At 33.9% G+C, this 23448-nt stretch overlaps 2 protein-coding genes and 1 long non-coding RNA gene across 5 annotated transcripts; 1 reads left to right on the top strand and 2 right to left on the bottom strand.

Moving 5' to 3' along the window:
• Nucleotides 1–545: 545 nt before the first annotated feature.
• On the bottom strand, nucleotides 546–8528 carry LOC138180089 (succinate dehydrogenase [ubiquinone] flavoprotein subunit 2, mitochondrial). Of its 3 annotated transcripts, none has more exons than XM_069113568.1 (11): nucleotides 8415–8528; nucleotides 7410–7634; nucleotides 6883–7169; nucleotides 6400–6538; nucleotides 6152–6320; nucleotides 4519–4714; nucleotides 4246–4443; nucleotides 2700–2894; nucleotides 1992–2135; nucleotides 1792–1902; nucleotides 546–884 (listed from the first exon to the last, which is right to left on the bottom strand). In XM_069113568.1, exons 2-11 carry the CDS (start codon nucleotides 7510–7512, stop codon nucleotides 783–785), a joined length of 1644 nt encoding a protein of 547 aa, XP_068969669.1. In that variant the 5' UTR covers nucleotides 7513–7634; nucleotides 8415–8528; the 3' UTR covers nucleotides 546–782. The 3 variants fall into 3 exon arrangements, 2 of the variants coding, with proteins under 2 accessions (XP_068969669.1, XP_068969670.1); XM_069113569.1 differs by having other exon boundaries at nucleotides 546–1546; nucleotides 8415–8520; XR_011173196.1 differs by lacking the exon at nucleotides 546–884 and adding an exon at nucleotides 1517–1546 and having other exon boundaries at nucleotides 2696–2894.
• On the top strand, nucleotides 2811–12093 carry LOC138180102 (uncharacterized). Its single transcript, XR_011173201.1, has 3 exons — nucleotides 2811–2906; nucleotides 11281–11507; nucleotides 12008–12093. It is a non-coding gene; the product is annotated as an uncharacterized LOC138180102 (long non-coding RNA).
• On the bottom strand, nucleotides 8946–22728 carry LOC138180097 (putative uncharacterized protein DDB_G0282133). Its single transcript, XM_069113585.1, has 9 exons — nucleotides 22448–22728; nucleotides 20653–20984; nucleotides 18504–18784; nucleotides 17382–17788; nucleotides 17011–17088; nucleotides 13766–16780; nucleotides 13358–13441; nucleotides 11230–12186; nucleotides 8946–10760 (listed from the first exon to the last, which is right to left on the bottom strand). The coding sequence occupies exons 2-9, from the start codon at nucleotides 20780–20782 to the stop codon at nucleotides 10547–10549; spliced, it is 5166 nt and encodes a 1721-aa protein (XP_068969686.1). The 5' UTR covers nucleotides 20783–20984; nucleotides 22448–22728; the 3' UTR covers nucleotides 8946–10546.
• Between the last annotated feature and the right edge of the window lie 720 nt (nucleotides 22729–23448).

Genomic DNA, 23448 nt, shown 5'->3' with positions numbered 1-23448 from the left:
ATCTATGATTGTTTGTGTTTCGAATTCCACAGCCATTGATTTCGTAAAAATTCTCACGCTTTATGAGGTTGTTAACACAGCTGCTAACGGTGCCTATGCTTAACCGAGCTTTATTTCCTGTAGTACGGGGAGAAAGAAAAAAAAATGAGAAAGATTTGTCGTATTCCGGGGTTAGCGGTATGGCGCACGTTTCGTTTCCCTATTGGTTGATTCTTTGTAGGCTCGTCTCTATATACATAGGTAAATCTTATATCGTATGGTGGGGTGTCACATGGTGTCACACATACAGGTACCTTAGTCAGATGTTACCAATACAATAGCTGATCAAGTGTTAGTAGGTGTAGGAATGTAGGAGTACGGTTTACGAAACAAATTAGCTTGCACTGACTCATATATAGCTAGTGCAAGTATTCATTGTTCATGTTTAAATGTATATGAGTTCTACAGATACGATCTATTCGTTAAATTTTTTAAATTTTCTATAGAAAACCTTATTATATAAATATGTTAAACATATAAAATGTTGTGTGTACGTGTAATAAAAAATGAATACTTTCTTTTATATTATTTTATTTTATTATTACATCTTATACCCGATACAATCAAACAATAAAATTATTTGATTTGTTTTCGACTAAACTTTTGCATGCAGATAAGCTTTGTCCTTCGTTGTTTCTGATCAGTTATATTCTGGTTTTTCTAATTGTTCCGAACATTTTATCTTATATTTATTTATGAATTATTATTATATATAAGAATTTCAAACAACAAACACTTTAGATTCATTGAACATTGTTTTCTAAATTCAGAGTCATTTGTATCGAACACAGCTTTTTATTTTGTAAATAGTCAAGAAATAAAACGTAATTACTTCCAGAACAATTCTGAAAAATATAATTTAAGGAGATGTTCTTTGAATATTAAATTCTGAATGAAAAATAAAATAGATCGATGTAAGTAGCTATCTTTCACTCTGTTATTTACTTATCAAATAATCTTCATCCGATTTTACGAATATCGATGTGAAATAATTTCTCTTTGCCGAAAATATTCGAGGGCAACGGTAGCTAATTTTTAATCGTGTTACAATGTTCGATAGTGGTCGTAAACAGTGCGAAGAATGGCTTTCACCAGGAATGGCCTGGCAGGATAAGTGATACGTTTCGTTAATTGACTATGTAAAATAAGGTGACAGACAGGTCCGTGCCTCCGGTTGGAATTAATTACAGTAATCGATTCGACACAGTGAACGAAAGTTGTATAAACAACAAAATTTGCAGGTTCGTTGTTTTAGTGATATCAAGATAGAAACATGGCTCATATCTGGATTATCAATCATATCAATACAAAGAATGTTGATAATATTAGTAATATTATTAGCCATGTTAATTTAGAAAAAAAGAAAAAATCAGGCGAAAAAGGTGAAAGGGAAGAATCGTAATGGGATTTAATGATAGTATTAATATACTCGAATCGATGGAGGAACATGTCGGGCTTCTGTTTCGTCCAGTGTCGTGTCGATGACAGGACGATAAGAAATGCTGATCTGTAAAGGTGTAAATATTTCTGATATTTCAACTGATAAAAAGAACACACAATTGCCATATTATATAATCTCGCAAGTTTAAATATAATTGGCGATAAAGTTTCAAAATTCGGTTCAAATGCAGCTACATTTATCAATATAAACAAAATAATTCTGTCGGAAAAAGTATACCATCGAGGCACTTACATGCATTGATATGCCGTGAAATAAGTGATAAAGGAAAATAGGAAATCCCGATAACTTACCGATCCATCTGGTCGGGACCATGTGAGTGTGTGTTTGCGCCAATGCTCAGCATATGATCGTTTCTTCTGACCTTCAAGCGGTTTTGAGTAGTCGTATTCATCGATTCGTTCCTGCAAATATAATTTTCGTTCGATTTCGTCGTGAATATTAGCCAGTTGCAGATCGAATTGGATATTAGATTAAACAAAGATATAAATACTTTGAAATCATCCCGAGCATGAGACCCTCGAGACTCTTTCCTGTTTTCGGCCGCGTAAACGATGTGCATACAAACCAACATCATGTTTTGTAATTCTATGGCTTCTACCAGCTCTGTGTTCCAAATTAAAGATTGGTCTTGAACCTAAAACAATTCGAACATGTTATAAGTTTCAATTCTTTCTAATTCTTGACACGTATTAATCATCAGAAAATTTCTTTTATTCCTGATATATATTAATTTATGTCCAGTAAATTTTGTTCTTTAATTTATTCCAAAACTAAAGTTCAACTTATAATTTTGAGGATCAAAAATTGATCCCATTTATCGTTGAGAACACTCAGCCATTAACACTTAACCATTGCTACGTTCGTAATGCATAATGCCTTATCTGTTCCTGACTCCTACTTACATCGTATCAAACACAAACCAAACCTATTGTTATTTTATATTTTCGGTATAATGTCTTAATAAATTATTTATGAGGCTGTGTTTACACAATTCTATGTAGCAGATCGGCGAGGCTGCCTCGCACTATTTGTATATAGCTTAATATTTTTTTCTTTCTTCTGTTCATGTCGACATCGTCTGATGAGAAAAACTCGAGACAGTATATCGTATGACAGATAAAACAGATTAAATGTCGAGAAGATGAAGACCTTATAACTCAATCTTACATAAATGCAACATTTCGATCAATTCACCTACACATATATCCGGCAAGTCGCAGGTAAAGAGTCGCGTCATCTCACGACATCCTCGTTGTAATACATCGCAGGTTCTGAACACCGAGCAATACTTGTGCATAGTTTGCTGCATCTCTTCTCGCAGCTCGGCGATAGGAATACAACCTTTTGCATAACGAGTCGCGTCGAAGCGGCAAATAGACTCCTCGCCAACAATCTGTACACATACGTAAGTATGTAATTGAGTATAGTTATAAGAGACAAAATAACAATAGGATCTTAATAATAGCCAGTATTTTGTTTCATTATTTGATTCGAAGCTTCAATTGCGTTTGAGTTTTATTATTGAAAGATGAATGAGAGATTATGAATAAAAATTGGTTAAACCTGTCAGGATAAATGATTTTAATATAAACGTATATCGTTGGTATTTCAAACTTTTCAGTGACAACATCGAACTTTAATGTTTAATTCAGATAGAGAATTATTATGTACGTAAAGACGTCACATACACGTAAATGAGAATAGCTGTGTATAACTAACAGAGGAAAAATCACAATAGGATATTAATAATAGGCAGCATCTTACGTTCAATTGTTCAACTTGAATCCTTGATTCGAGTTTCACTATTCAGAGTTGAATGTTTTTATTGCAGGATGATAAATGAGAGGTTATGAATGAAAGTTAATTGAATTAAAATGTCCTAATGTGTTCTTTGTGTATTTAATATACAACTTGAAGGTTCACAGTCGAATAATTTGAGATATTTCTGATTAGAATAAATAATTTTGCTTATTTAATAGAATGAAACAAAAATATACAAAATATATATCACAAAATTAAAAAGAAATATTGCAAAGTTAAATGAAATAAATTCTATATGAGGCAAATATTTTGATATTTTAAATGTCATTGCTATTTCACACACACACACACACACACAAACAAATTTGACAATTTATTATAAATCCTTCTTCATATTTTCTCTTCATATTTTGTCGTTAAAACATAATATACTTCTAATCTAATATACTAATAATATACTTCTAATATAATTCTAATTGGACATTGAATTTCATTGCTTCATGTATGTATAGGTTATCGGTGAGACTACAAAATAAAATAAGATTACAAAAAAGAGCAGATTTAATTTCTTTTTTACCTTTAAAAGTAATAAATTATAATTCGAGTAATCTTTAGTACTTTATGTTTAAAAATTAATTATTATTATTATTATTATACATAAACCAACCATCTGTGAAATATTTAAGTTATTAGTGTTTCACTTTTGTCTGAGATAACAGATCTTAAAATCGAAACATTTACGTATTTAACTAAGTTTACCGATGAGTATTTCATATACAGAGTGGATGTATTATAATACAGATAGCCATAGCATATTGTACAATTTTTGTAGGTATCTTCTTCAATTATGAAAGCATAAATGGGTCCCACTAAAAAACTATGTGAATTTATAATACGCGAGGAAACATCATTTTGTATTCCAGAACTCATTAAGTATTCCGTGCCACGTATAACGAACCATCGAAAATAAATTGTGCACTTACGGATGGTAAGTCCTCGTGACGTTCTCCAGGCCTGGTCATGCAGTCGATCTGATCGGAGATTGCCTTACCAAAAACGACTAACTCCAGAAGGCTATTGGCGCCTAACCGATTGGCCCCATGGACAGACACGCACGCGGTTTCACCTGCTGCCCAGAGTCCTTCGATCACGCTATCTTCCTCGTTTTCTCGCGTCAGAACCTTGGGCAAAGTTACCAACCAGTGATTCATTCTTCGTGCGTAGTTAGTTTAGCGAAGGGCGTTCTAACTACTCACCTGTGCTCGCCAATTCGTGGGTATGCCGCCCATATTGTAGTGCACTGTGGGAATGATAGGTATCGGTTCTTTTTCTACATCCACGCCGCTGAAGACCCAGGCTAAGTGCGAAATCCCTGGTAGTCGCGTGCGTATTGTTTCTATTGGCAAGTGATGTAGTTGCAAAAATACATGGTCTTTCTTCGGACCTACACCTCTGGAATGGAATAAATTTCATGGAAGTCACAAGGATAGAGTAGTTTCGTGCTAATAGAAGGAGATGATCTTTATGTGCTTAATTTTGCGACTTAGGTTCGTTTGCATAAATTAGGAGTAACTTTCATAGGATCGTTATTAAAGCACAAATGTGGAAAGTATAAATTGTATATATTGACATAAATTATTTATATATTTATATAATATTATATAACCTATATCAAAGATATAATTATATAAATAAATAAAATAAATAAATAAATAAATATATGTATATAGACTTGTAAATTATGTATACGTATGTTTCTTAAGATATCTAGATATATGAATATCATTGGATTTCTTACAAATCATCTTACATAATAAATATAAAGAATGTTACAATTTCTTATCAAGAAAACTTGAGGTTAACTCAGAGATTACAAGTTTATTTCAGACTTATGATGTAATAAAACTTTTCCATCTTTTTCCATCTATGATCTGAAAATTATTTCATGTGCTAGTATATAAATATTATATAAATAGATAATTTAATGTACCTACAGAGTATTAGATAATTTAATATGTCTACAGTAGTAAGTCTTCTTTCTCGTTCAATAGTCTCACCAAAGGTCAATATAGAAATCCTTTTTAAATTCTGATAAACGAGAGAGAAGATATAAGAAAATAGACATAACGGGACTGGGTAAAAACAAATCTGTGTTCATAAAGTAACGGCGCCGGAGAGCACCGAAGAGTATGGTATGTTTCATTATACAGTAGAACTCCATTTATCTTAACCAGCTCACCAAAAGTATATTTGTGAAGAAGTAAGTTCATTTTAATATTCCAAAAGTTAAAACCTAAGATATTAAGCGATAAAAGTCGGGGATGTATTTCACATTTTAATTGAATTTGACATTGCGTATTTCTATTAAATGTATCGTAATTATTGCATATTAAATTATTTTCTTTTATTCGTACAATCTTGAGACTTTTCACTTGTACTATGTATTATATTAAACATTTCACCTATAGTTGGAGTTTATATTAGGTCGTCCGGAAAGTTTCTTTCGTTTTATAAGGAAATAATGGATGGACAACATTTTTCATTTTATATTATTTTATCGAATTACGTATGATCCATTTTTTTTATCAAAATAAAGATCACAACGTTCGACAGATTAGGTTTCATGTTTGTATAAAGATACATTGTTGCAAAGGACGTGTCTGTAAAAGAAAGACACTTTTCGGACAACCTAATATAATCGGGGTTCACTGATTTTTCCCACTACCAGTGAATTCCAAGTAATAGGAGTTCACGTCCAGATAAAAGTTTAATTTCTAAGTTTAATCATAAATTAATGTGTAATAAGTAAAATTCAAATAAATGGAGTTTTATTGTCGAGTATGGCCGCGAAAGTGTTAAACATATTCATAGAATTTCCTATATGCTTACCTTCCTTCGAATATTTCCATTGTTATTGCTCTGGATACGATATCGCGAGACGCGAGGTCTTTCGCGTTCGGCGCGTATCGTTCCATGAAGAATTCCCCTTCGGAATTGAGTAGCTTCCCGCCTTCTCCACGGCTACCTTCTGTTATCAAAATGCCGCTGCCGTATATTCCTGGCGGAAAAATCGACTGGTTAAACGGGGAAAGCTTTTGCCCTTGCGGATTCTGTTTTCCTTTTTGCTACGCAAATACCGGTTGGATGAAACTGGATGAACTCCATATCTTCAAGGGGCAATCCTGCTCTGGAGGCCATCGCCATACCATCTCCGGTGCATACATGTGCCGCGGTGCAGGACAGGTAACATCTTCCTGCTCCTCCTGTAGCTAATACCTGGAAAAGGTGTCAGCTTGTTTATCGGCTCGATATTTAATGCTCATGTTTAACGACCCGTCGTGCCGTTCCCTGGCTTCATGGGATAATATGGTAACATGATGCTAAGGATACCGTGTCTGAAATTTTTCAAAAGCGAAAACCACGATGAAATGTGGCATGCATGGGACTTATACATATATTTGGTAAACAATTTGCAAACTGTTTTCTTTCTTCGTTCCTTTTACTTATTTTGTCAAAAAATATAATTTCAATGCATACGATGTTATAAAATTAAAAGAACCGCTTTGTATATCGTCATGCAGCAAATATTTTAATTCTATTAATCAAAGATCAATGTTTACTGTATGATGAGCCCTGAAGCGATGCAGAAGTCCGGTTTCTAGTTCCCATGCTAAAACTCCCTTGCAGCATCGTCCGAACATAAGAAGATCGAGGGCAAAGTACTCGACGTAATAATGGACGTCGTAACGGAGGCTCTGCCCATATAAAGTGTGTAGTATTGCGTGACCGGTTCTATCCGCGGCGGCACAAGTTCTGTGAGCTTGACCACCTTTTCCAAACTTTAACGATTGTCCACCAAATGCACGTTGATAGATTTTTCCATCGTCTGTACGGCTAAAGGGACAACCTAAAATACGTAAATTTTGATACTGCTAATAGTTTAGAAATAAGACTTTGAAATTTCATATAATTGGTTGATTTTAATTCATTTTATTCATTTAATTAATTTTAATTTAATAAATTGGTAAATTTAATTCTCAAATATGAGAGACATTCAAATATGATTCACTTATATTAACTTTTTTTATTTTATTCCTTATTTATCTTATTTCATCAAAAAAGCTACATTTGGTACTTAAAAAATTACCATAATTTTCGAGTTCATAAACTGCTCGAGGTGCTTCTCTTGTTAGGTAATGTATCGCATCCTGATCTCCTAGCCAGTCAGATCCTTTAACGGTATCATACATATGGTAAAGCCAATTATCCTCCTTCTCATCAATAGCAGCATTTACTCCACCTTGAGCAGCGACAGTGTGAGATCTTGTAGGAAATAATTTTGTGACCACTGCCACGCGGTAACCCTTACTCCCTGTTCAACAAAAGCACGAAAACAATATCGTTGAGGATTGATAATTAAAGAATAACGAATTTTCTAACTTTATGTGGTAGATTAATGGCAGATAATAAACATAATAAATAATAAATTCATTAAACTAATATGTACAATGTTTAACACGTTCAAACTGGTGTGATCCACTGGTGGGCCGTAACCTGCACTTCTATTTGGCGGCGTGGATCACCGGTGGGTCACACCATATTTTAATCGCGCGGTATGACTCGCCGGTGATTCACGCCATTTACGTTTCCAATTTTAATTTATAAAAATGTTATTTAACGAGTACTGGAATAAAATATAAATGTTATTGGAGAAGGTGCGTACGAAAAAGTATGTCGGCTTGAACGTGTTACGTACACAAACTTCTTGGGTTCGAAATAGAAATTTTATAAAATGGCTAACTATTTAATATGATCTGACTGACCGGCGGGTCACGCCGCTTGATGGTAAAACAAAGATGTGACGCACCGGTGACCCACGCTGCCAGATGGAAGTGCAGATTGTAGCCCACCGGTGAATTACACCAGTCAAGTCTCGTTTAGATGATTTATGAATTAAAAAATAGTTCATATTTTTAATTTCCCTTTCAAGTTGACTATAGAATTATGCAATGCACGTGCAACAAAATGCATAATTACTTTTTTAACCTGACTTAAAAGATAATAGCTCTTTTTACTGTAGATTATGAGATGGGTAATATATTATTTTAACTTAATTCTCGAGTTATATGGAACGTGTTTGTAATTAAATTACCTAAGCCAAAAGCCGCTCTCAACCCTGCACCACCCGCGCCCACGATCACAACATCGTAACAATGATCTATTAGGGGATAATCCTGCAAACAGTATTTGAAACATTAAAATGTCAATTATTCGTGGACATACATTTTGAAAACGACAAATAACAAATTTTATTAGAAAATCTTTACGTTACTATTTTCCGTTCCACATTTGGCTTTTTCACCTGGACTGACATTTACGTGAAAATATCTACTAGTTTTTCTGTTCAAGTATTGAGATTGTGAACCAAACCGCTACAAAAAACCGAAACATAAAAATCAAGGCACTTTAAGAAATTAGTTTTCTAATAATTGTTACTGCTTACAAAAAGTCGTGGCAAACAGTTCACAGATCGTAACATTATTTCTTGAAGTTTGTGTGCAGCATGAAGTATAATTACACATAAACAAGCTGCTATGTTTGTTCGTCATTTGATAAAAGAAGCAAAATATTCAATCATGACTATTTTCAGAATGTAAAACTCATAGACAGGTACAATACTAGATCTTGTACAAGCATAACTTTATTGCACTTGTAAAAATACAGTTCAAAACATAGATAATTTGTTATATTATTATTAGGACAATGTACATTTAGTTTGGTATGGATTTCTCTGTTAATCGGTTCATGACTTTATATTTATGTTCATATATTTTGGTAGATTTTTTTTTAAATGTTCTTTTTCCTGTTTCAATGCTCTTTGAATACGGATGATAACGACGAATCACTCTTAGTAGGATATTGGCGCTATTTCGGAGTTGTAACAACTACTCTCGTTTTTTTCATTTTTCCTTTCTATGAAGAAAGTTTTTCGATTTATTAAAATTAAGTTTTTAGACTTATTAAAAGCGCTGCCCGTGCGTTTCGCTACCCACCCGTAATTTATTAATCTTAGTAACGATTAATCGTTGTTATTTGAGCGCGAAATTGTACCAGCAATTGAACTATTACTAATAAATACTCTTACACTTACGCTACAATTATTTCGTTACACACATATATAAAATACATTATTTGAATAAATGTATGATTTATTTTTGACCGCCTTGATTCGTTGTGCTCACTCTTATATAAAAAGTTCATAAAAAAATTACTAGGAGGTAAATTCAGGGAGAAGGTGGAAGAAGGCGGTTTTCGATATATCGCTTACTTACAAACGTAAAGTCGAAGAGTAAAAAGCAAAAACGATTAATGAGTATCAAACAATGAACAAGATAACCCAAAGTACAAAGAACAAAGTACATAATTGTTATACTATAAAATTATAATTTTCGTTCCGTCATGTACTTGCAGTTCAACAAAAAACAAATGCAAAGTTTCCTTTTAATAATGCGTATAAATGCTCGTCCATTTTTTGATATGAAACAACAAAAATCATAATTTCACATATTTGTTACAAAGAATATAATCTGCGATGAAGCAATTGTATTATATGTAACTTTCATTTTATATTCTTGTTTCATTTTCATACATATACGCGCGAATGTTTGAAATAGAACAAGTTCGAGTTTTACAATCGCAGGACGTTAAATCCAAATTAATTGACCTTTTAAAATCTAATTCTCGTGTTAACTAAGATAATAATGGCGAGTTCTTTAAGTTGATATTACTCGATGACAGAGATGCAATTACTACCCAACAATTCTGCAATTATTTATATTCGGATCTATTTTCTGCAACTTATTTTCGTTTTTCTTGTGTGTTCATTAATACTTGAAAATTTAACATTTCTAGATTTCTTTCTGCAAATTTCACAATGACCGAAAACCAGTAACTAGAGCACATAAGTATATAGGTCTAACTCTAAACTGCAAGAATAAAAAATCTTCTTTTCTCTAATGGTTTCACGAATATTTAGGATAGTTCTTCTTTCAATTCCTTTGTGTCGATACTTTATCCTTCGTGCTTCGAGTACCTGCTTATTACGATTGTTTATATATACGTTTGAATCGGTTTCTCGTCTGCAATTTTAAACTATAGTTTCTTATAGACTATAGTCCCTTTCGTTTAAAAAACTTTTGCAGTCGATTCGAGGCTAGAACAATTTACTCAGAGTCGATTCTTTGCGCTTCAAAGTTGTTTTTATCGGTCGATCAGCCGAGTGCTTTAAAGCACGAGTCTTTTGATACCGCATTCGCAACAAAACTTGGCAGTTTCCGGGAATTTGAAACCACATCGGTGACAATATTTGGACATCTTGCATTTGGTCATGTTCGTGACTCCATCGCTGTCTTGACGATTGTTCCTCAACAAATCCTCATCGAAGCATCCGACCACATCGTTAGTGCTGCGTCCATGATGCGAATATTTGCGATTTAAACTAGGAGGAAGAAATTGAATGGGGGTTTAGGCATGCAGGAGATTACATGGTATCGGCGAAAATTACGGCAAATTACGGCAAATTACGCACATAATCAAAAATATACTCTAGAATATAATCTATCGTTCATGTAAAAATTGGTTTGAAAATATTTAGAGCTTTGAAATGTATTATTGTAATGCAAAGCAATCTTTATCGAAGCGGATAATTATTAAGTAAAAAATATGCATACCTATAATATAAACCGATTTGAGTAATAACATTTATTGAAATATGAGTATGAACGAAGAACTAGGAGTCAAATATTTTAAATATCTCTAAAGAGACGCGGAATATATGTATACAAAATTGTACCGTATAGGACATACATATACGTGCGCGTGTGTGTGTGTCATGTAGTAGAATAATAAGATAAGAATTTTCTCTAATATTTTATACATACTATATCACTAAACAATCGCATATTAACCTGCTATAAGCGGAATCGGCGCTCATTTTATTGTAATCTTGTCTTTTGTAGCTCTCGGGCGAAGATAGTTCCTCATCGCTAATCTGTCCATTGCGTTGTCTGCCGTGAACAGGGCTAGATACGGATAAGGAATCACTTTTCATGAAGGATTTCAAGGAGGGGAAGGAACTATTTTCATTCTCGAACGAGGTCATCAATTCGTCGAACACAGAATTCGATCGTTTGATGTCCACATCCGAAGATATTATGGAGCTAAGGCTCAAATTACTGCTTGAAAGGTTCGTATAATTATTATTCCTGCTATTTAGACTGTTATTTGATGACTTGTAGGTATCGCTATTTTTATGAAACGATCTTTTTTCATGAGAATTATTCGAATTTTTTCGATCCGGGGTAGTTTTAGATGCGGAGGAGGACCGAACAGAAACGGAGCGATTAACGTTAGGCCGAATAACTTTTGTTGAGACTTTGTCAAGAATTTTATGAACTCTTTCCGAATTACCAACAAAACTTCTATTACCACAATTTGTAGCGTCGATTACTTCACCGCCTAAAGCTTTCGATTTATCGATAATTATTCGTCTGCCTAACTCTCTAATGGGTGATTTCTTTTCTAGCTTCATTTTACAAATCGAACCTTTGAATTCCTTGTTCTCTTTGAGATCTTTGAGAAAAGCTTCTTGTGATAACGAGTTAGTCTCGGTGGAATCGCTCGAGAAATCTGACACGAGATCGTCGAATTCCGATGGAGGAGCTATCAAGGACGACCGTTTTTCAGGACTCGAAAGAGACGGCTGGCAAGGATATTTGACGAAAGCTGAGGAATGAGAAAGAGGAAAAGAGGAATCTTGGTTTTGTTCAATCGGCTGACTGTCCGTCACGGATTGTTCGCTGGTGTCCGACAGCAGGTCATTCATCTGCTGCTCTGCTAGTAAGAAAGGATCGTAATCCCTGCCGCTGAAAGCACAATTAGCGGTTCAATGTCATTCCTATTGCACTAAGAGACGTTTCTTTCGGGAACATATCGTTTTTTAAATTACTAATAGTTTTGTGATTGATGCATTGATTATCCAAATTGAAATATTAATACAATTTCGCAGGAAAATGTATGATACAGAATATAATGAAATTTACATATAGAGCTTACATGAAACTACGTACCAAGATTTCAAAAAGTTATCCGTCGATTTTCATAAATAGATGTCTTCGTAAGTAATTAAAAAATGTGTAAATAAATAAAATAAAAAATTTGAGAAATCATAATCTATAGTCCACCTATAGTCAATAATAAGTTTAAATTCAATTTGTACATCAATAATATTAAGTAAAACATTGGATAACATAAATTTATTTACAATGTTCGTATCGAAGTATATAATAGAACTATAACCATTCTTTTTAATATATATTAAGGAATTTTAAGATTATTTTTTGTGATGTATTTTATAGAACTCTACCAATAGGTAAAATTAAAATGTCCAAGAAAATATTTATTGTACGAAAGATCTCAAAAAAGAAAGATGTCTTACGTAGTAGAATCAATGCAGTGAGTAATATAAAATCTTATTTCATAGAGGATATCGCGTATACATACGTAAATATATACACGGAATAAATTGAAAATAGCTGCTTGAAATGTAGTAAATGTGCCATGATAAAATTTAAAACGAAGATATTAGCAGTAAACGGAAATTCATCGAAAAATCTGTCATCTCTTTCCCATGCTTACATTGATCTGGAGTGTATCGAATTTTTCAGATCTCCTATTTTAGAAAGCAATCAACGAATGCCAAGGTCGATAATGCGCCTGTGGAACGATAACGATATGTACACAAAACATCAGAGAAGCATTTCAGCCTGGGATAAACATGCAAAGCATGTTCTTTAACCAATTTTCAAAGTAAATCTTCGTATAATGTGATAGTTGAACTCGTGTGGAGTCGCACATGCGATACAATATACATTAAAGAACGTGCCAAAATTAAATTTGCGGTTCGAACAATTAACGATATCATAATAAGAATTGGCTTGAAGCTGTCGTTTCGACAAAATGAGCTAACTTGATGACAATTCTGCGAGAAGTGAAAAATTTGTCTTGACAATGTTTGTTTATCCTGCTGGGACTTACGTTCTACCGCTAAGTACGAGATTAAAATCCGGTCTCCTGCGCACATAATTGCTCCATACGGGACGTAATGGCAGTTTTATATTCCTATAATATTGTACGTGTATTACGAAATCTAAATACAGCATAAAATTGATGTTTTCATTTCGTAACGGTGAATGAAAATTGATATTTTCAATTTGTAATAAATTACGTTACAAATGACAACATCGATAGCATATTATTAAATTGTTCATCTACGAAATATAGATTTAGATAACATTTCCAATTCAACTTCATATTTATTTTAAAGTAAATTTATAAAACTACTTTACTAGGAGCGAAATTGATTACTGTCGTCGTACTATAAAGATTTGTTCTATAAAGAACTAATAAATATCCTGAAAAATAATCTAACAAGCCTATTCCTACCTGTGACATATCAAGGAAGAGTTACTGGGAACAGATGGGAGAATGCGAAATTTTGGATTTCTCTTAAGAAACCTGCTCGCCTCCTGACGCGGTGGGTCGAGATTGATCAATCTATTCTTCGAAGCTTTCGATGCCTTCTCCCAATACGTTTGATTATCGATTTTCTCCTTTTCGTTGCAATTTTTTTTCATTATCATATGGCTTTTAATCTCCGGCAATATTCTAAATCTGATACTTCTATTTCTTGTACCAATTTCCTCAATCGTTTCTACTTCAACAGATTTGACTTGCTTCGCATCCGTGAGATCTATTGCATCGACGGATGATGCTAAACTATCGCTGCTTTCATTCAAAATACTCATATTTTCTACGTCGATCGTTTTCGATCGATGTGGTTTCAAGGCTGTTGGCCGATTTATTGACGAGTCATGCAATCGAACTCGTTGACTTAATCTGAAGCAAGATTCTGACAAAACTATCGATCGTAAACTGCGGGAATTCTGCTTGGTTCTATCGTTTTTGTCAGAGACAGATTTGAAGTTATTTATATTATCTTGTACACGAAGTTCGATGCTATTATCACTATCGCAATCGAAATCTTTGACCGAGCAATTTTTGTAGATTTCTTGCACTTCTTCGCTTATGCCATCTTTTTTCTCGGCAGATTTCTCGGATATATTTGACGTATTCTTTGAATTATTATTATCTTCAATAACAGTATATTCTCTTTTATAACAACAGTCATCTTTTTTCAGGTTTACACCGAAATGATTCGCTAAAGATTCAGTTAGATTGCAATTATAATTACTTTCGCTAAACTTTATTCTACTTTGTGCTTCCGAAGACTCTTCCATAAGATTATTTGTTAGAACATTCGTATTTAACAATGTATCGCAAACTTGACTCTCAGAATGTAAGGAGTTTTCATTAATATTAACAGATGCTTCGCCAACATTGTTCTCACATTTGAAATTTAGGGAAACTTCTGCCGGACAGTTACAAATATTTATTTGATTCGCAATTTCTTTTTTGTGCACTTTTGGAAATTCTATTTGCTCTTCTTTCTGCACTGGCGATGTAACGTTCAAGAAGCTTTCTTCTTTCTTTTTTAACAAGGAACACGTATCTCTTGACAAAACTTTTCTCTCTCTTTGCACTATCGGAGACGAAATTGTTGAGGAACCTTCTATATTTTTATTACATTCGTTATGTCTATTGTTAGAGGGACTAACTGCAAAATTAATCTTTTCCGATTTATCAATCTTACCACGAGACGAATGCCTTGAGTTTAAAGAATTTGAATGTCTGCTTTCAACCCGATATAACATCTCAGATCCTGTTTGCGTGTCAATTTCCACTTTCCATTCAGAATTTTCTGGTAGTAGGCATAATTCTTTCTTAAAATTTTCGTAATCCTCACACTTGAATTCCGAATAATTCTCAATGTTCATAAATGGTGTGCTTGATCTAGTTGGTTGTAACATAACGTCTGTATCAAATGGATTAGTTTCCATTTCTACCCAATTTGTTTCAGAATTATGAAACGCATCGTTATTAATATTCTCATTTCTTGTAGAATATTCACAGTGACTTTGTACCGATTGAATTGAATTTTTTGTATCAATATCAAGTTCATCATTATCATTGTCGGCAGTTTTAATATATTTTTGTTTACTCCATTCATTATTTGGTTGATCATTATGTAACATTAATTGAGTTACCTCTTGATTTGCTTCCTGCATATTACTATTAGCAACTTTTTTATTTTTTTCAGGTTCACTTATCTTGCAGATGTCTGCAAATTGTCCATAGGAAATTGAAGATAGCAAATTTTCTTCAAATAAAGGCAGTATGTTTTCTTTTATATTTCCTTCTATCGCATCAACGCTTTCATTTGCATGTACAGTTTGTAAATTTTTGCAATCTAATAGTCCTGTTCCTTTTATTATAGATACATTGGCATTCAATGCATGAATATCGCTATTTTCACACAAATTTTTTTGTGAATGCATAACTTTGAAATTATTACAAGAATTCTCCGCATTATCTTCAAAATTACCTTGTGCAAAAGAATCAGCAGAAGTGGTCGGTTTTAGTTCTTTCTTCTCTAAAATTCTATCCCTCGATGATTTAAAACTTTCAGAAGGCGATATTGCATCTGAGGTTTCGAAATAAAAATTATCTTCTTGAGATCGCATTTTATTTATCATTCTTTCATCTTTTATTAGGGAATGCTTTGACACATTTGTTTTAAGAGTTCCCAGTTTTAAATTCCTACAAGAATTTCTAGAATCGCTTGTTATGTTCGCTTCTTCAGAGACAACGGAATTAATCGAAGAAGTATAAATGTGACTCATCCTATCCAAATCTCCTAAACAGAATTCCACACGAGGACTATGTCTTACTGGTTTCCATTTTTTACTCCTCGTAATATGCATGTCATCAGTTTTATCACTCATTAGCGAATCTTTAAACGAATACGTTTGATTCAACGTTGTTGACGCAGTCGACCGATTCATGTTTTCCACATCCACACTTAATGCAAATTCGACATTTTCCATTTGCTTTTCGTTCAAAGATAAATCCTTAATGCTTTCTTTCAGATCTTTCGCTTGATTTGTTTCTACAAGCTGTTTCCAAGTTATCAACTGATTTTCTCTATATATGATGCATGACTTCACAGTGACACCCATAATGTCGTCGTTAATCGAAATATCATTTAATGTTGGATTGCCTTGACTTCTAGCTGAAACGATGTTCGCTTTCAATGATCTAGCAGAATGTAATAATTGATGCCTCTCGTCTTGTTTAGTTTTCTGGCTCGTGGTTTTATCTTGTCTCACTATTCCTTGTGTCTTTTTCGATTGTTTGCTGTACGATCTTGGCAAGGGGACGCTGTTGCACTCTTCGAAACTTTCTTTCTTATGTTTTAAGGGCGGAACAGGGAGGTGAGAGGTTCTTTTAACAGGGGAAGCAGATCGAAAGGTAACCGGTCCGGCCTCGTCTTCCAGTGGTCTGAGGATGAGGAAACAGGATCAAGGATGTGTGCCTGACATCAGGAGAAGGTCATCAGGCTTTATCAATATCTGATGCATGCTGTCGCTTAAATATTTCTGATTAAAAACAACCTTGTCCCTTTTCCTTCTCCTCATGCACGCTACTAACATGTACTTAAATTAAGCTCCACGTATATATTTCCTAAGACGCACATTGATTGTGGTTATGTATATTCAAAGGTAACATACCTATTTATACGATCTATCAATCGCGACTTCATCGGAACCGTAGGGCTGGAGGACTCTCTCGTTTGACTAAGACGTCTGCTGTAATTGTAAAAGTAATTTAGTCAAATTAGAGTATATGTATGTATAGATATTTGAGAAGTTCGTTTCATTAAAAAAGTGAAGTTTTGATTTTTGAAAGATGTCACTGAATTTATAAGGTGAAAGATAGTTAAAGGGTAGATTTTATCACCGAATTTATATGTACTCCGGTCACATGAACCGATTTATGATAGGGTAACTTCATTTACGATAGGCTCGAGGCTCAAATAAATGAATTTCAGCTGTATGCCAAAAAGTATTCGCTTTTTCCTGAAAAAAGTCAAGCAACTTACACGACAGTCGATTTCTGTTTAACGGGGTTGTCTTTGGTCTTGTTGCAACTCGGTGCTGATGCGCTCTCTTTGGCTTTATTATTAGCTGCCAGTGTCGGCAACGTTTTGTTGCCGGAACTCAGGGTGATCGCTGAGCCTGTAGAATACTTCTCGCGGGTTGCTTGTCGACGACTCTTCAACACTGGAGCTCGATATTTCATCCTTGCTTCAAGACGTTCCTTGGCGATGTTCGTCGCAGGGCTGACCGGCGCTCGTGTAATTCTTTCCTTGCACCAGGCCACGTGTCTGTCGTATGCCTTGACACCAAAATGCCGGTTACAGGTAGGACACATGCCCTGTTCGTTAGCGCGTGTTGGTGCATTTGATATGATCGTTGTGCCACACTGTTTCTGCATCGTAGAATCTGCCTAAAAATATATTGCAGCACTGTACAAAATCCTACGATATGCAAATAGATTTTATATATTCAAATTTATAGCTTATATATCTTATATAATAATTATTACTACACAGCAATAGATACACAGATGAAAATTCAATCAGCAATAATTATATTACGATTTATCAACAAAGCAGCAAAGCAGATATAAGCAAACTATAACTTTATAAAGCACTTCGCGAAGAGAATTCATTGCATGCACGAACGCACTTGTATCATTCGTGATGCATCTGGGTTAATTCTACCTGCAATTCTCACCTCCCCCTGCCTGCCTCACTAGTTACCTTCTCATTTCAATTCAACCGTGCAATCTTATATTACCCAATTATTCCGTTTACATATTATGTATAAATTTGTCTCTTGAATCGAAGTCATAAATATACAAAATTATTTGTAACAAGTGTGCCAATTATTTTTACTGATCGTTCCGTTTCATTAGGTTAATTATGAAATAATTTTTTACTAATTTAGTAATTATATCCTTTTAAAAATACAAGTAACAATTTTTCTTAAACATACGATACGTTTTACATAATACATAAAGGTATGTATTTCAAGCTAATTTACTTATCTGATTTTAAAATTAAAATTAAAGGCTTTGATTTTTATTAATCTTGAGATTGAATATACACTTGTAAAATTTGATTGGTTTACGTTAATATATCAGAGGATTCAAGACTTACGATCTCGTTGCGTGCTGCGCGAATAGCCCGCAGAAAATCATCATGCGTTTGTTTCCAAGTGGATTTGGTATTGGAGAATTTATCATCCAGTGAACGTCGTTTCTTCTCTTGCTTGGGCAGAAACTCTGCCAACTCGGTGCCCTGGATCCTCTGTTTGGCTGAGTCGAAGGGCTTCCTCTTCTTGTTCGCGGATCGCTCGCAAATCTTCGAGTGCTTGTCCAACGACTGCGGCATAAAGGTCCGTGCGCAGATCGCGCACGGCAGAAGGATGGGCGGCACATCTGTGTCCATTTACCAAGAATTAATGGGCTGCTGTGATCCTTCTGTTCGACAGGCACACGAGATGCGTCCGTATATCGAGCAGAATGAATCAGAACGATCGAAACGCGTCAGCCAGCATTAGCGAGCCGATATCAATGTATCTTCAACAGTTCAGCCTGATAATATTCTCATCTCTTTCAATCGAGGAATCCATGATTTCTGACTCAGACTGCGATAAATGGAAGTCATTCGAACGTGCACACATGAACGCGTCGAGAGATTAGTAGTTTTAGTATTAATCGTTAAGTTAGAGCTTAAGTGAAGTCACTGAAATCTTACAAATTACAATGTTATTTTTAACTTTAACGATTAAAGCTTTTTTAAAGATTTATTTATATTTATAAGCTTCGAATAAAGATTTATTTGAAAATCAGCAGCGCCGTATCACAATTAATTCTAACTCAGTCAATATCACTCTGTACCAAAGGTCAATTCGTCAAACTTAAAGTCTCCGAAATTATTGTCCAAACTATCGTTTCTCATAACTAGATATATGTCCAAACTAATCACTTCAATACCTAGGGTTGCAATGAAACTATTAAGGCAAAAAACAGAAACACGTAGAGATCAAGCGCGTGTAAAAGTATCGATTCGATATCGAGCAAGATCGAATTCCATGAATCGATAGGTAATTGACGATCGAACAGATCGATCGTTTGCAGTGCACGCGTAGATAGCAGCCACCTGTGTGGTTCTTCTTTTCAACGACGTCCACGACAACAAAGACGAGGTGGAGGTGGATGAGGACGAGGTGTCGCCCTCGCAAGAACTACTCGCCCACGAACGATCAAGCTTCCTTTTTTGGCGTACCGAGTTACCATTTGAGCATTATGAGTCTTGTGTTGCGCTATGGACGAGAGCTGCAGCATGCTGCTCTCAGCGCGGCGATTCCTTCCTTCCCCGCTTTTTCGATGACTTCCATGACCACGTTAAATACCGTCCAACGTTTGCCTTTTCGAAGTGTCACCTTCACGGATGAATTCATAATCCTGCCGACGCGTTATTCATCGATGATTAGCGACAGATGGGTTTCATTCTCTTTATGCGGATCACTGCGATTTTTTTACATTGTACACCGATGATAGATAGATTTATGAGCGTATTTTTCTAAACCTGAGTTTCAGAAGCCTGCTACCGAGAAGATTTAAAAGGGCAATTTTATTTGTAATCATCGTCGATAAATCTAATAAAGTATCCTCTCACGTGTTTATTGCATCAGGAAAGATATTTCTATTATTTGATTTTTAAATTACTAAGAATTCACATAAGATATTCACATTGTTACTTCAGGAAGAAATTATGTCATCTTTCACTTGCAGATCACGTAACTAACAGTAAGGCGTAGAGTAACGAGCGAGCCATAAAATACAAGATAACAATATTGGCATTCTCTTTCATTACCAACCGAGGAGATTCAATGAATTCCGCGTTATTTATAACACTATTTCCAGGAACATTCGATCCTATCGTTTGTGATATAAGCATCAAGAGACGAGGATTATAATAAATTGCAAAAAACAAAAGAGATTACATAAACATGAAGAAATTAATATTAACTTCAATATATTCTAACTGGAATATCCTTTGTTTAACTAAACTATAAAAAAACCTTTGATTGTAACGTTCACCACATGAAATATGAACAAAGAAAAGAAAAAATATTAACGACGAATCAATAAAAACGTAATTTAAAGTTAACAGAATCAAATTTGACTGTTAAGTTGTTAATTAGAAATGACACAATGGTTAGACCAGAGTAATCAAAGGCGAACGAAAAGCACTCACAAAAATTTGAGAGAATCTCCACTTTTCATCACATAAATCTCACCTGATTCACGGGATTGTTCGACTTGGACTATTTCTTTTAAGTTGATAAGTTGTTCTATCGTCGAACAGTGATCATAGGGCGGCCCTTGGTCCGCCCCTGCGATAGCTCCTCTCGAAACACAGCACAACATTGAAGAGCATGGAGACGCACCGACTGAGTCTTTCCATCGGCACGAGGCTGTTCTTGTACGCAACGTGTATCCGTGATCTCGTTCTCTTCTCTTGTTAAATGGAGTTTATTTTAGGTGTCACTGCGAGAGAGTCAGGAACGTTTGCTCCTTCCTTTTAATAGCGATAGGATTGATACTCTCACTCTCACTTTACTCTCTCATTCTCACTCTATCAAGAAAATTAGTTGAGGTCAATTTCTAGATAACTTCTAGTTCTAAATTTTTTAATGTAGTAGGAGATAAGGACATATATGTACATATGTATACATTGTGTGCACTTATTTTCTCTTGAATTCAAATGTAATATTAAAAAATGCAAATATAATGCCTCCATATGTGGAAATTACCTTTTTTAGGCCTTTTAAAATATTTTCTAATATTATCTTAAGTATATTTCGGGCAAGTAAAAATATTAAAAAGAATTTAAAGTAATATAAAATAAGTAATATTAGAGGACAATCTTTTCTGGACTTAATAAATTCGTCTCTGAAGAGTTAAATAATTTTATGAAGTATCAAATACGACGCTTCGAATAAAGTGTAAATGTGATTTTAGATACACGATGCCTCTTTGTCACCTAAGCTGTCACGACAGATTGTTTTAAAACATATAGCAAATATCTATTCATTATGTAAGACGAATTATGTGGACTTTTTTTCCATTAAAAACCTACGAATAAGTTATGTATATATATATTTTTTTTCTTTTTTATACTTAATCCCACTCTATTATATGAAAGCACTAATGAGCTTTTAAGAACAAAATTCAAAGAGTAACAATGTAATTGGTATTAAGTTGCCGACGAAATTTTAAAAAGTTTCGAATGTGAAATTGCATTCATATTGCCGATAAAAGTTCAACAACGTGTGAAATCATTGCCTAGAGTTTACTTGCAAAGAAGTAGCGGTTACACACAAGTTCATGTTCTTAATTCATTTTACGAGTTTCAATTCCGGTAAATATTGTGACCATGTAATATGGATCACTCTTAAATATAATGATTTAATATATCGATGTCATATATGTATACACGTAGATTTAATCAATACTGTTAGGAGTACATTAAAGAGACACATACAAGTCCATATATGTATACATTGGAATGAGTATTGATGTAAGAAACATTTCAATAATTGAATAACTTGAACAATTTATGTACGTTTAAACAATTAATTGTATACGTATCTGATTCGGAGAATAATAACAATGATAATCATTACTTATCTAACAAATCCAAAATATTTCTACAATAATGACAAATGCAACTAAAAGCATTTCGAAGGTTAAAGCAAAATTTTCTTTTGATAGAAACAGCAATAGAATTATTTTCAGAATTTCAAATAAATTTTCAAATAAGATTTCAAATAACCCAAAAATTAAAAAATCAAATTTTCATGTAAATTATTAAATAAAACCCAATGAATTAAACAATTTGCTGTAATTTTAATGAAAATAACTAGCAAATATATGCAGTAATAAACATTATAGCAGTATTTCATGTTTATCATTTGTGACATAAATGTCACATACGTTACGTTCGATCGCAATTGTATCAAGATTGTATGTCGATTATTCATTCGCCAGGCATCAATCCGATTTCGTGTAAAATTCAAAATATGATCTCACCTTTTGCCACTTATTCAATTTTTCATTCGAAAGGAATCGATCTATTCGATCAAAGATCAGAGATCAATGCTAGCTCCTTTCTTTTCCGTTTATACATATGTACATCCGAATACCTTCGCGTTCGCGTGGTTCTTGTATACATATATTATTAGAAAACGGCTCCGGCTACGAAACTGGAACCGGACGGAAGTATAACACGAAGAAAAACTCACGCGGCAATCGCTGGGATCTCTCGACGCGTTATTTGTATCAGGCGAATTGCCATGACTTCGTAAATACTAACAGAGACTGTTTGACATATGCAAACTTACCCTCAACCTCCGCCATGTTAGTTGATAGGGGAAACAATGATTGCCATGGTAACCGATGACAGATTCTCTGACAGTTGGAGAGTTCAGAGGTTTGATGAAATTATTATTGGATTGCATATAACATTGCTCCCCATTTCATCTGATTATTGATTTATCTGTTATCTAAATTTTATATACTACATTCTGTAAGATTATTGAATAAAAACCTTTTGTTTGTTTGATTTATTTTTGTAGAAATTTTATCGAGTTCTTTTATCCAGTTAATTTAATTTATCCACTGTTCAAGTCACAATATTTTTCTTATTATTATTATATATACGACTATTTTTTACTTTAAGAAATTCCTTTATAACGCCAATTATGGAGATATTTAATTAATTTGTATGATCTGTCCCCTATGTCTATAAAGTATGAGTTATGGACAAGGATTGCAACAATTTGCAACAATTATGTTATAATCAAAATTAAAGAAGTTACAGTATAAGAATTAATAAAAATAAAAAAAAGAATTCTGTTATCGATAATGGTTGCTAGTAGAGAATTTTGATTATTTATAATGGTTTTCGTAACCAAAACATTTAAAAGTATGATTATTTGTAACCAAAACACTATTTAATGTACTGAATAATTGGTTAATATACAAATGTAACCGAAATATTTTTTAAAAAATTTCTTTAAGATTTAGTTTGT

This window comes from Bombus flavifrons, chromosome 5 (genome assembly GCF_040668555.2).
Source record: "Bombus flavifrons isolate JBK064 chromosome 5, iyBomFlav1_principal, whole genome shotgun sequence".
Taxonomy (NCBI): Eukaryota; Metazoa; Arthropoda; class Insecta; order Hymenoptera; family Apidae; genus Bombus; species Bombus flavifrons.
Note: the sequence above shows the minus strand (reverse complement) of the source record. Positions and strands in the feature narration are given on the sequence as shown.

Excerpts from the sequence above, each read along its gene's own strand:
- LOC138180097 (XM_069113585.1), bottom strand. The coding sequence starts at position 20,782 with ATGTTGTGCTGTGTTTCGAGAGGAGCTATCGCAGGGGCGGACCAAGGG. Across the intron at positions 17,789-18,503 it reads GCGCAGCACGCAACGAGATC|GCAGATTCTACGATGCAGAA; the intron begins GTAAGTCTTGAA and ends ATATATTTTTAG. Across the intron at positions 12,187-13,357 it reads CTCGTACTTAGCGGTAGAAC|CGGCAGGGATTACGATCCTT; the intron begins GTAAGTCCCAGC and ends TTGTGCTTTCAG.
- LOC138180089 (XM_069113568.1), bottom strand. The coding sequence starts at position 7,512 with ATGTATGATACCGTTAAAGGATCTGACTGGCTAGGAGATCAGGATGCG. Across the intron at positions 4,715-6,151 it reads ATGGAAATATTCGAAGGAAG|AGGTGTAGGTCCGAAGAAAG; the intron begins GTAAGCATATAG and ends ATTCCATTCCAG. Across the intron at positions 1,903-1,991 it reads ATGCTCGGGATGATTTCAAA|GAACGAATCGATGAATACGA; the intron begins GTATTTATATCT and ends TTATATTTGCAG.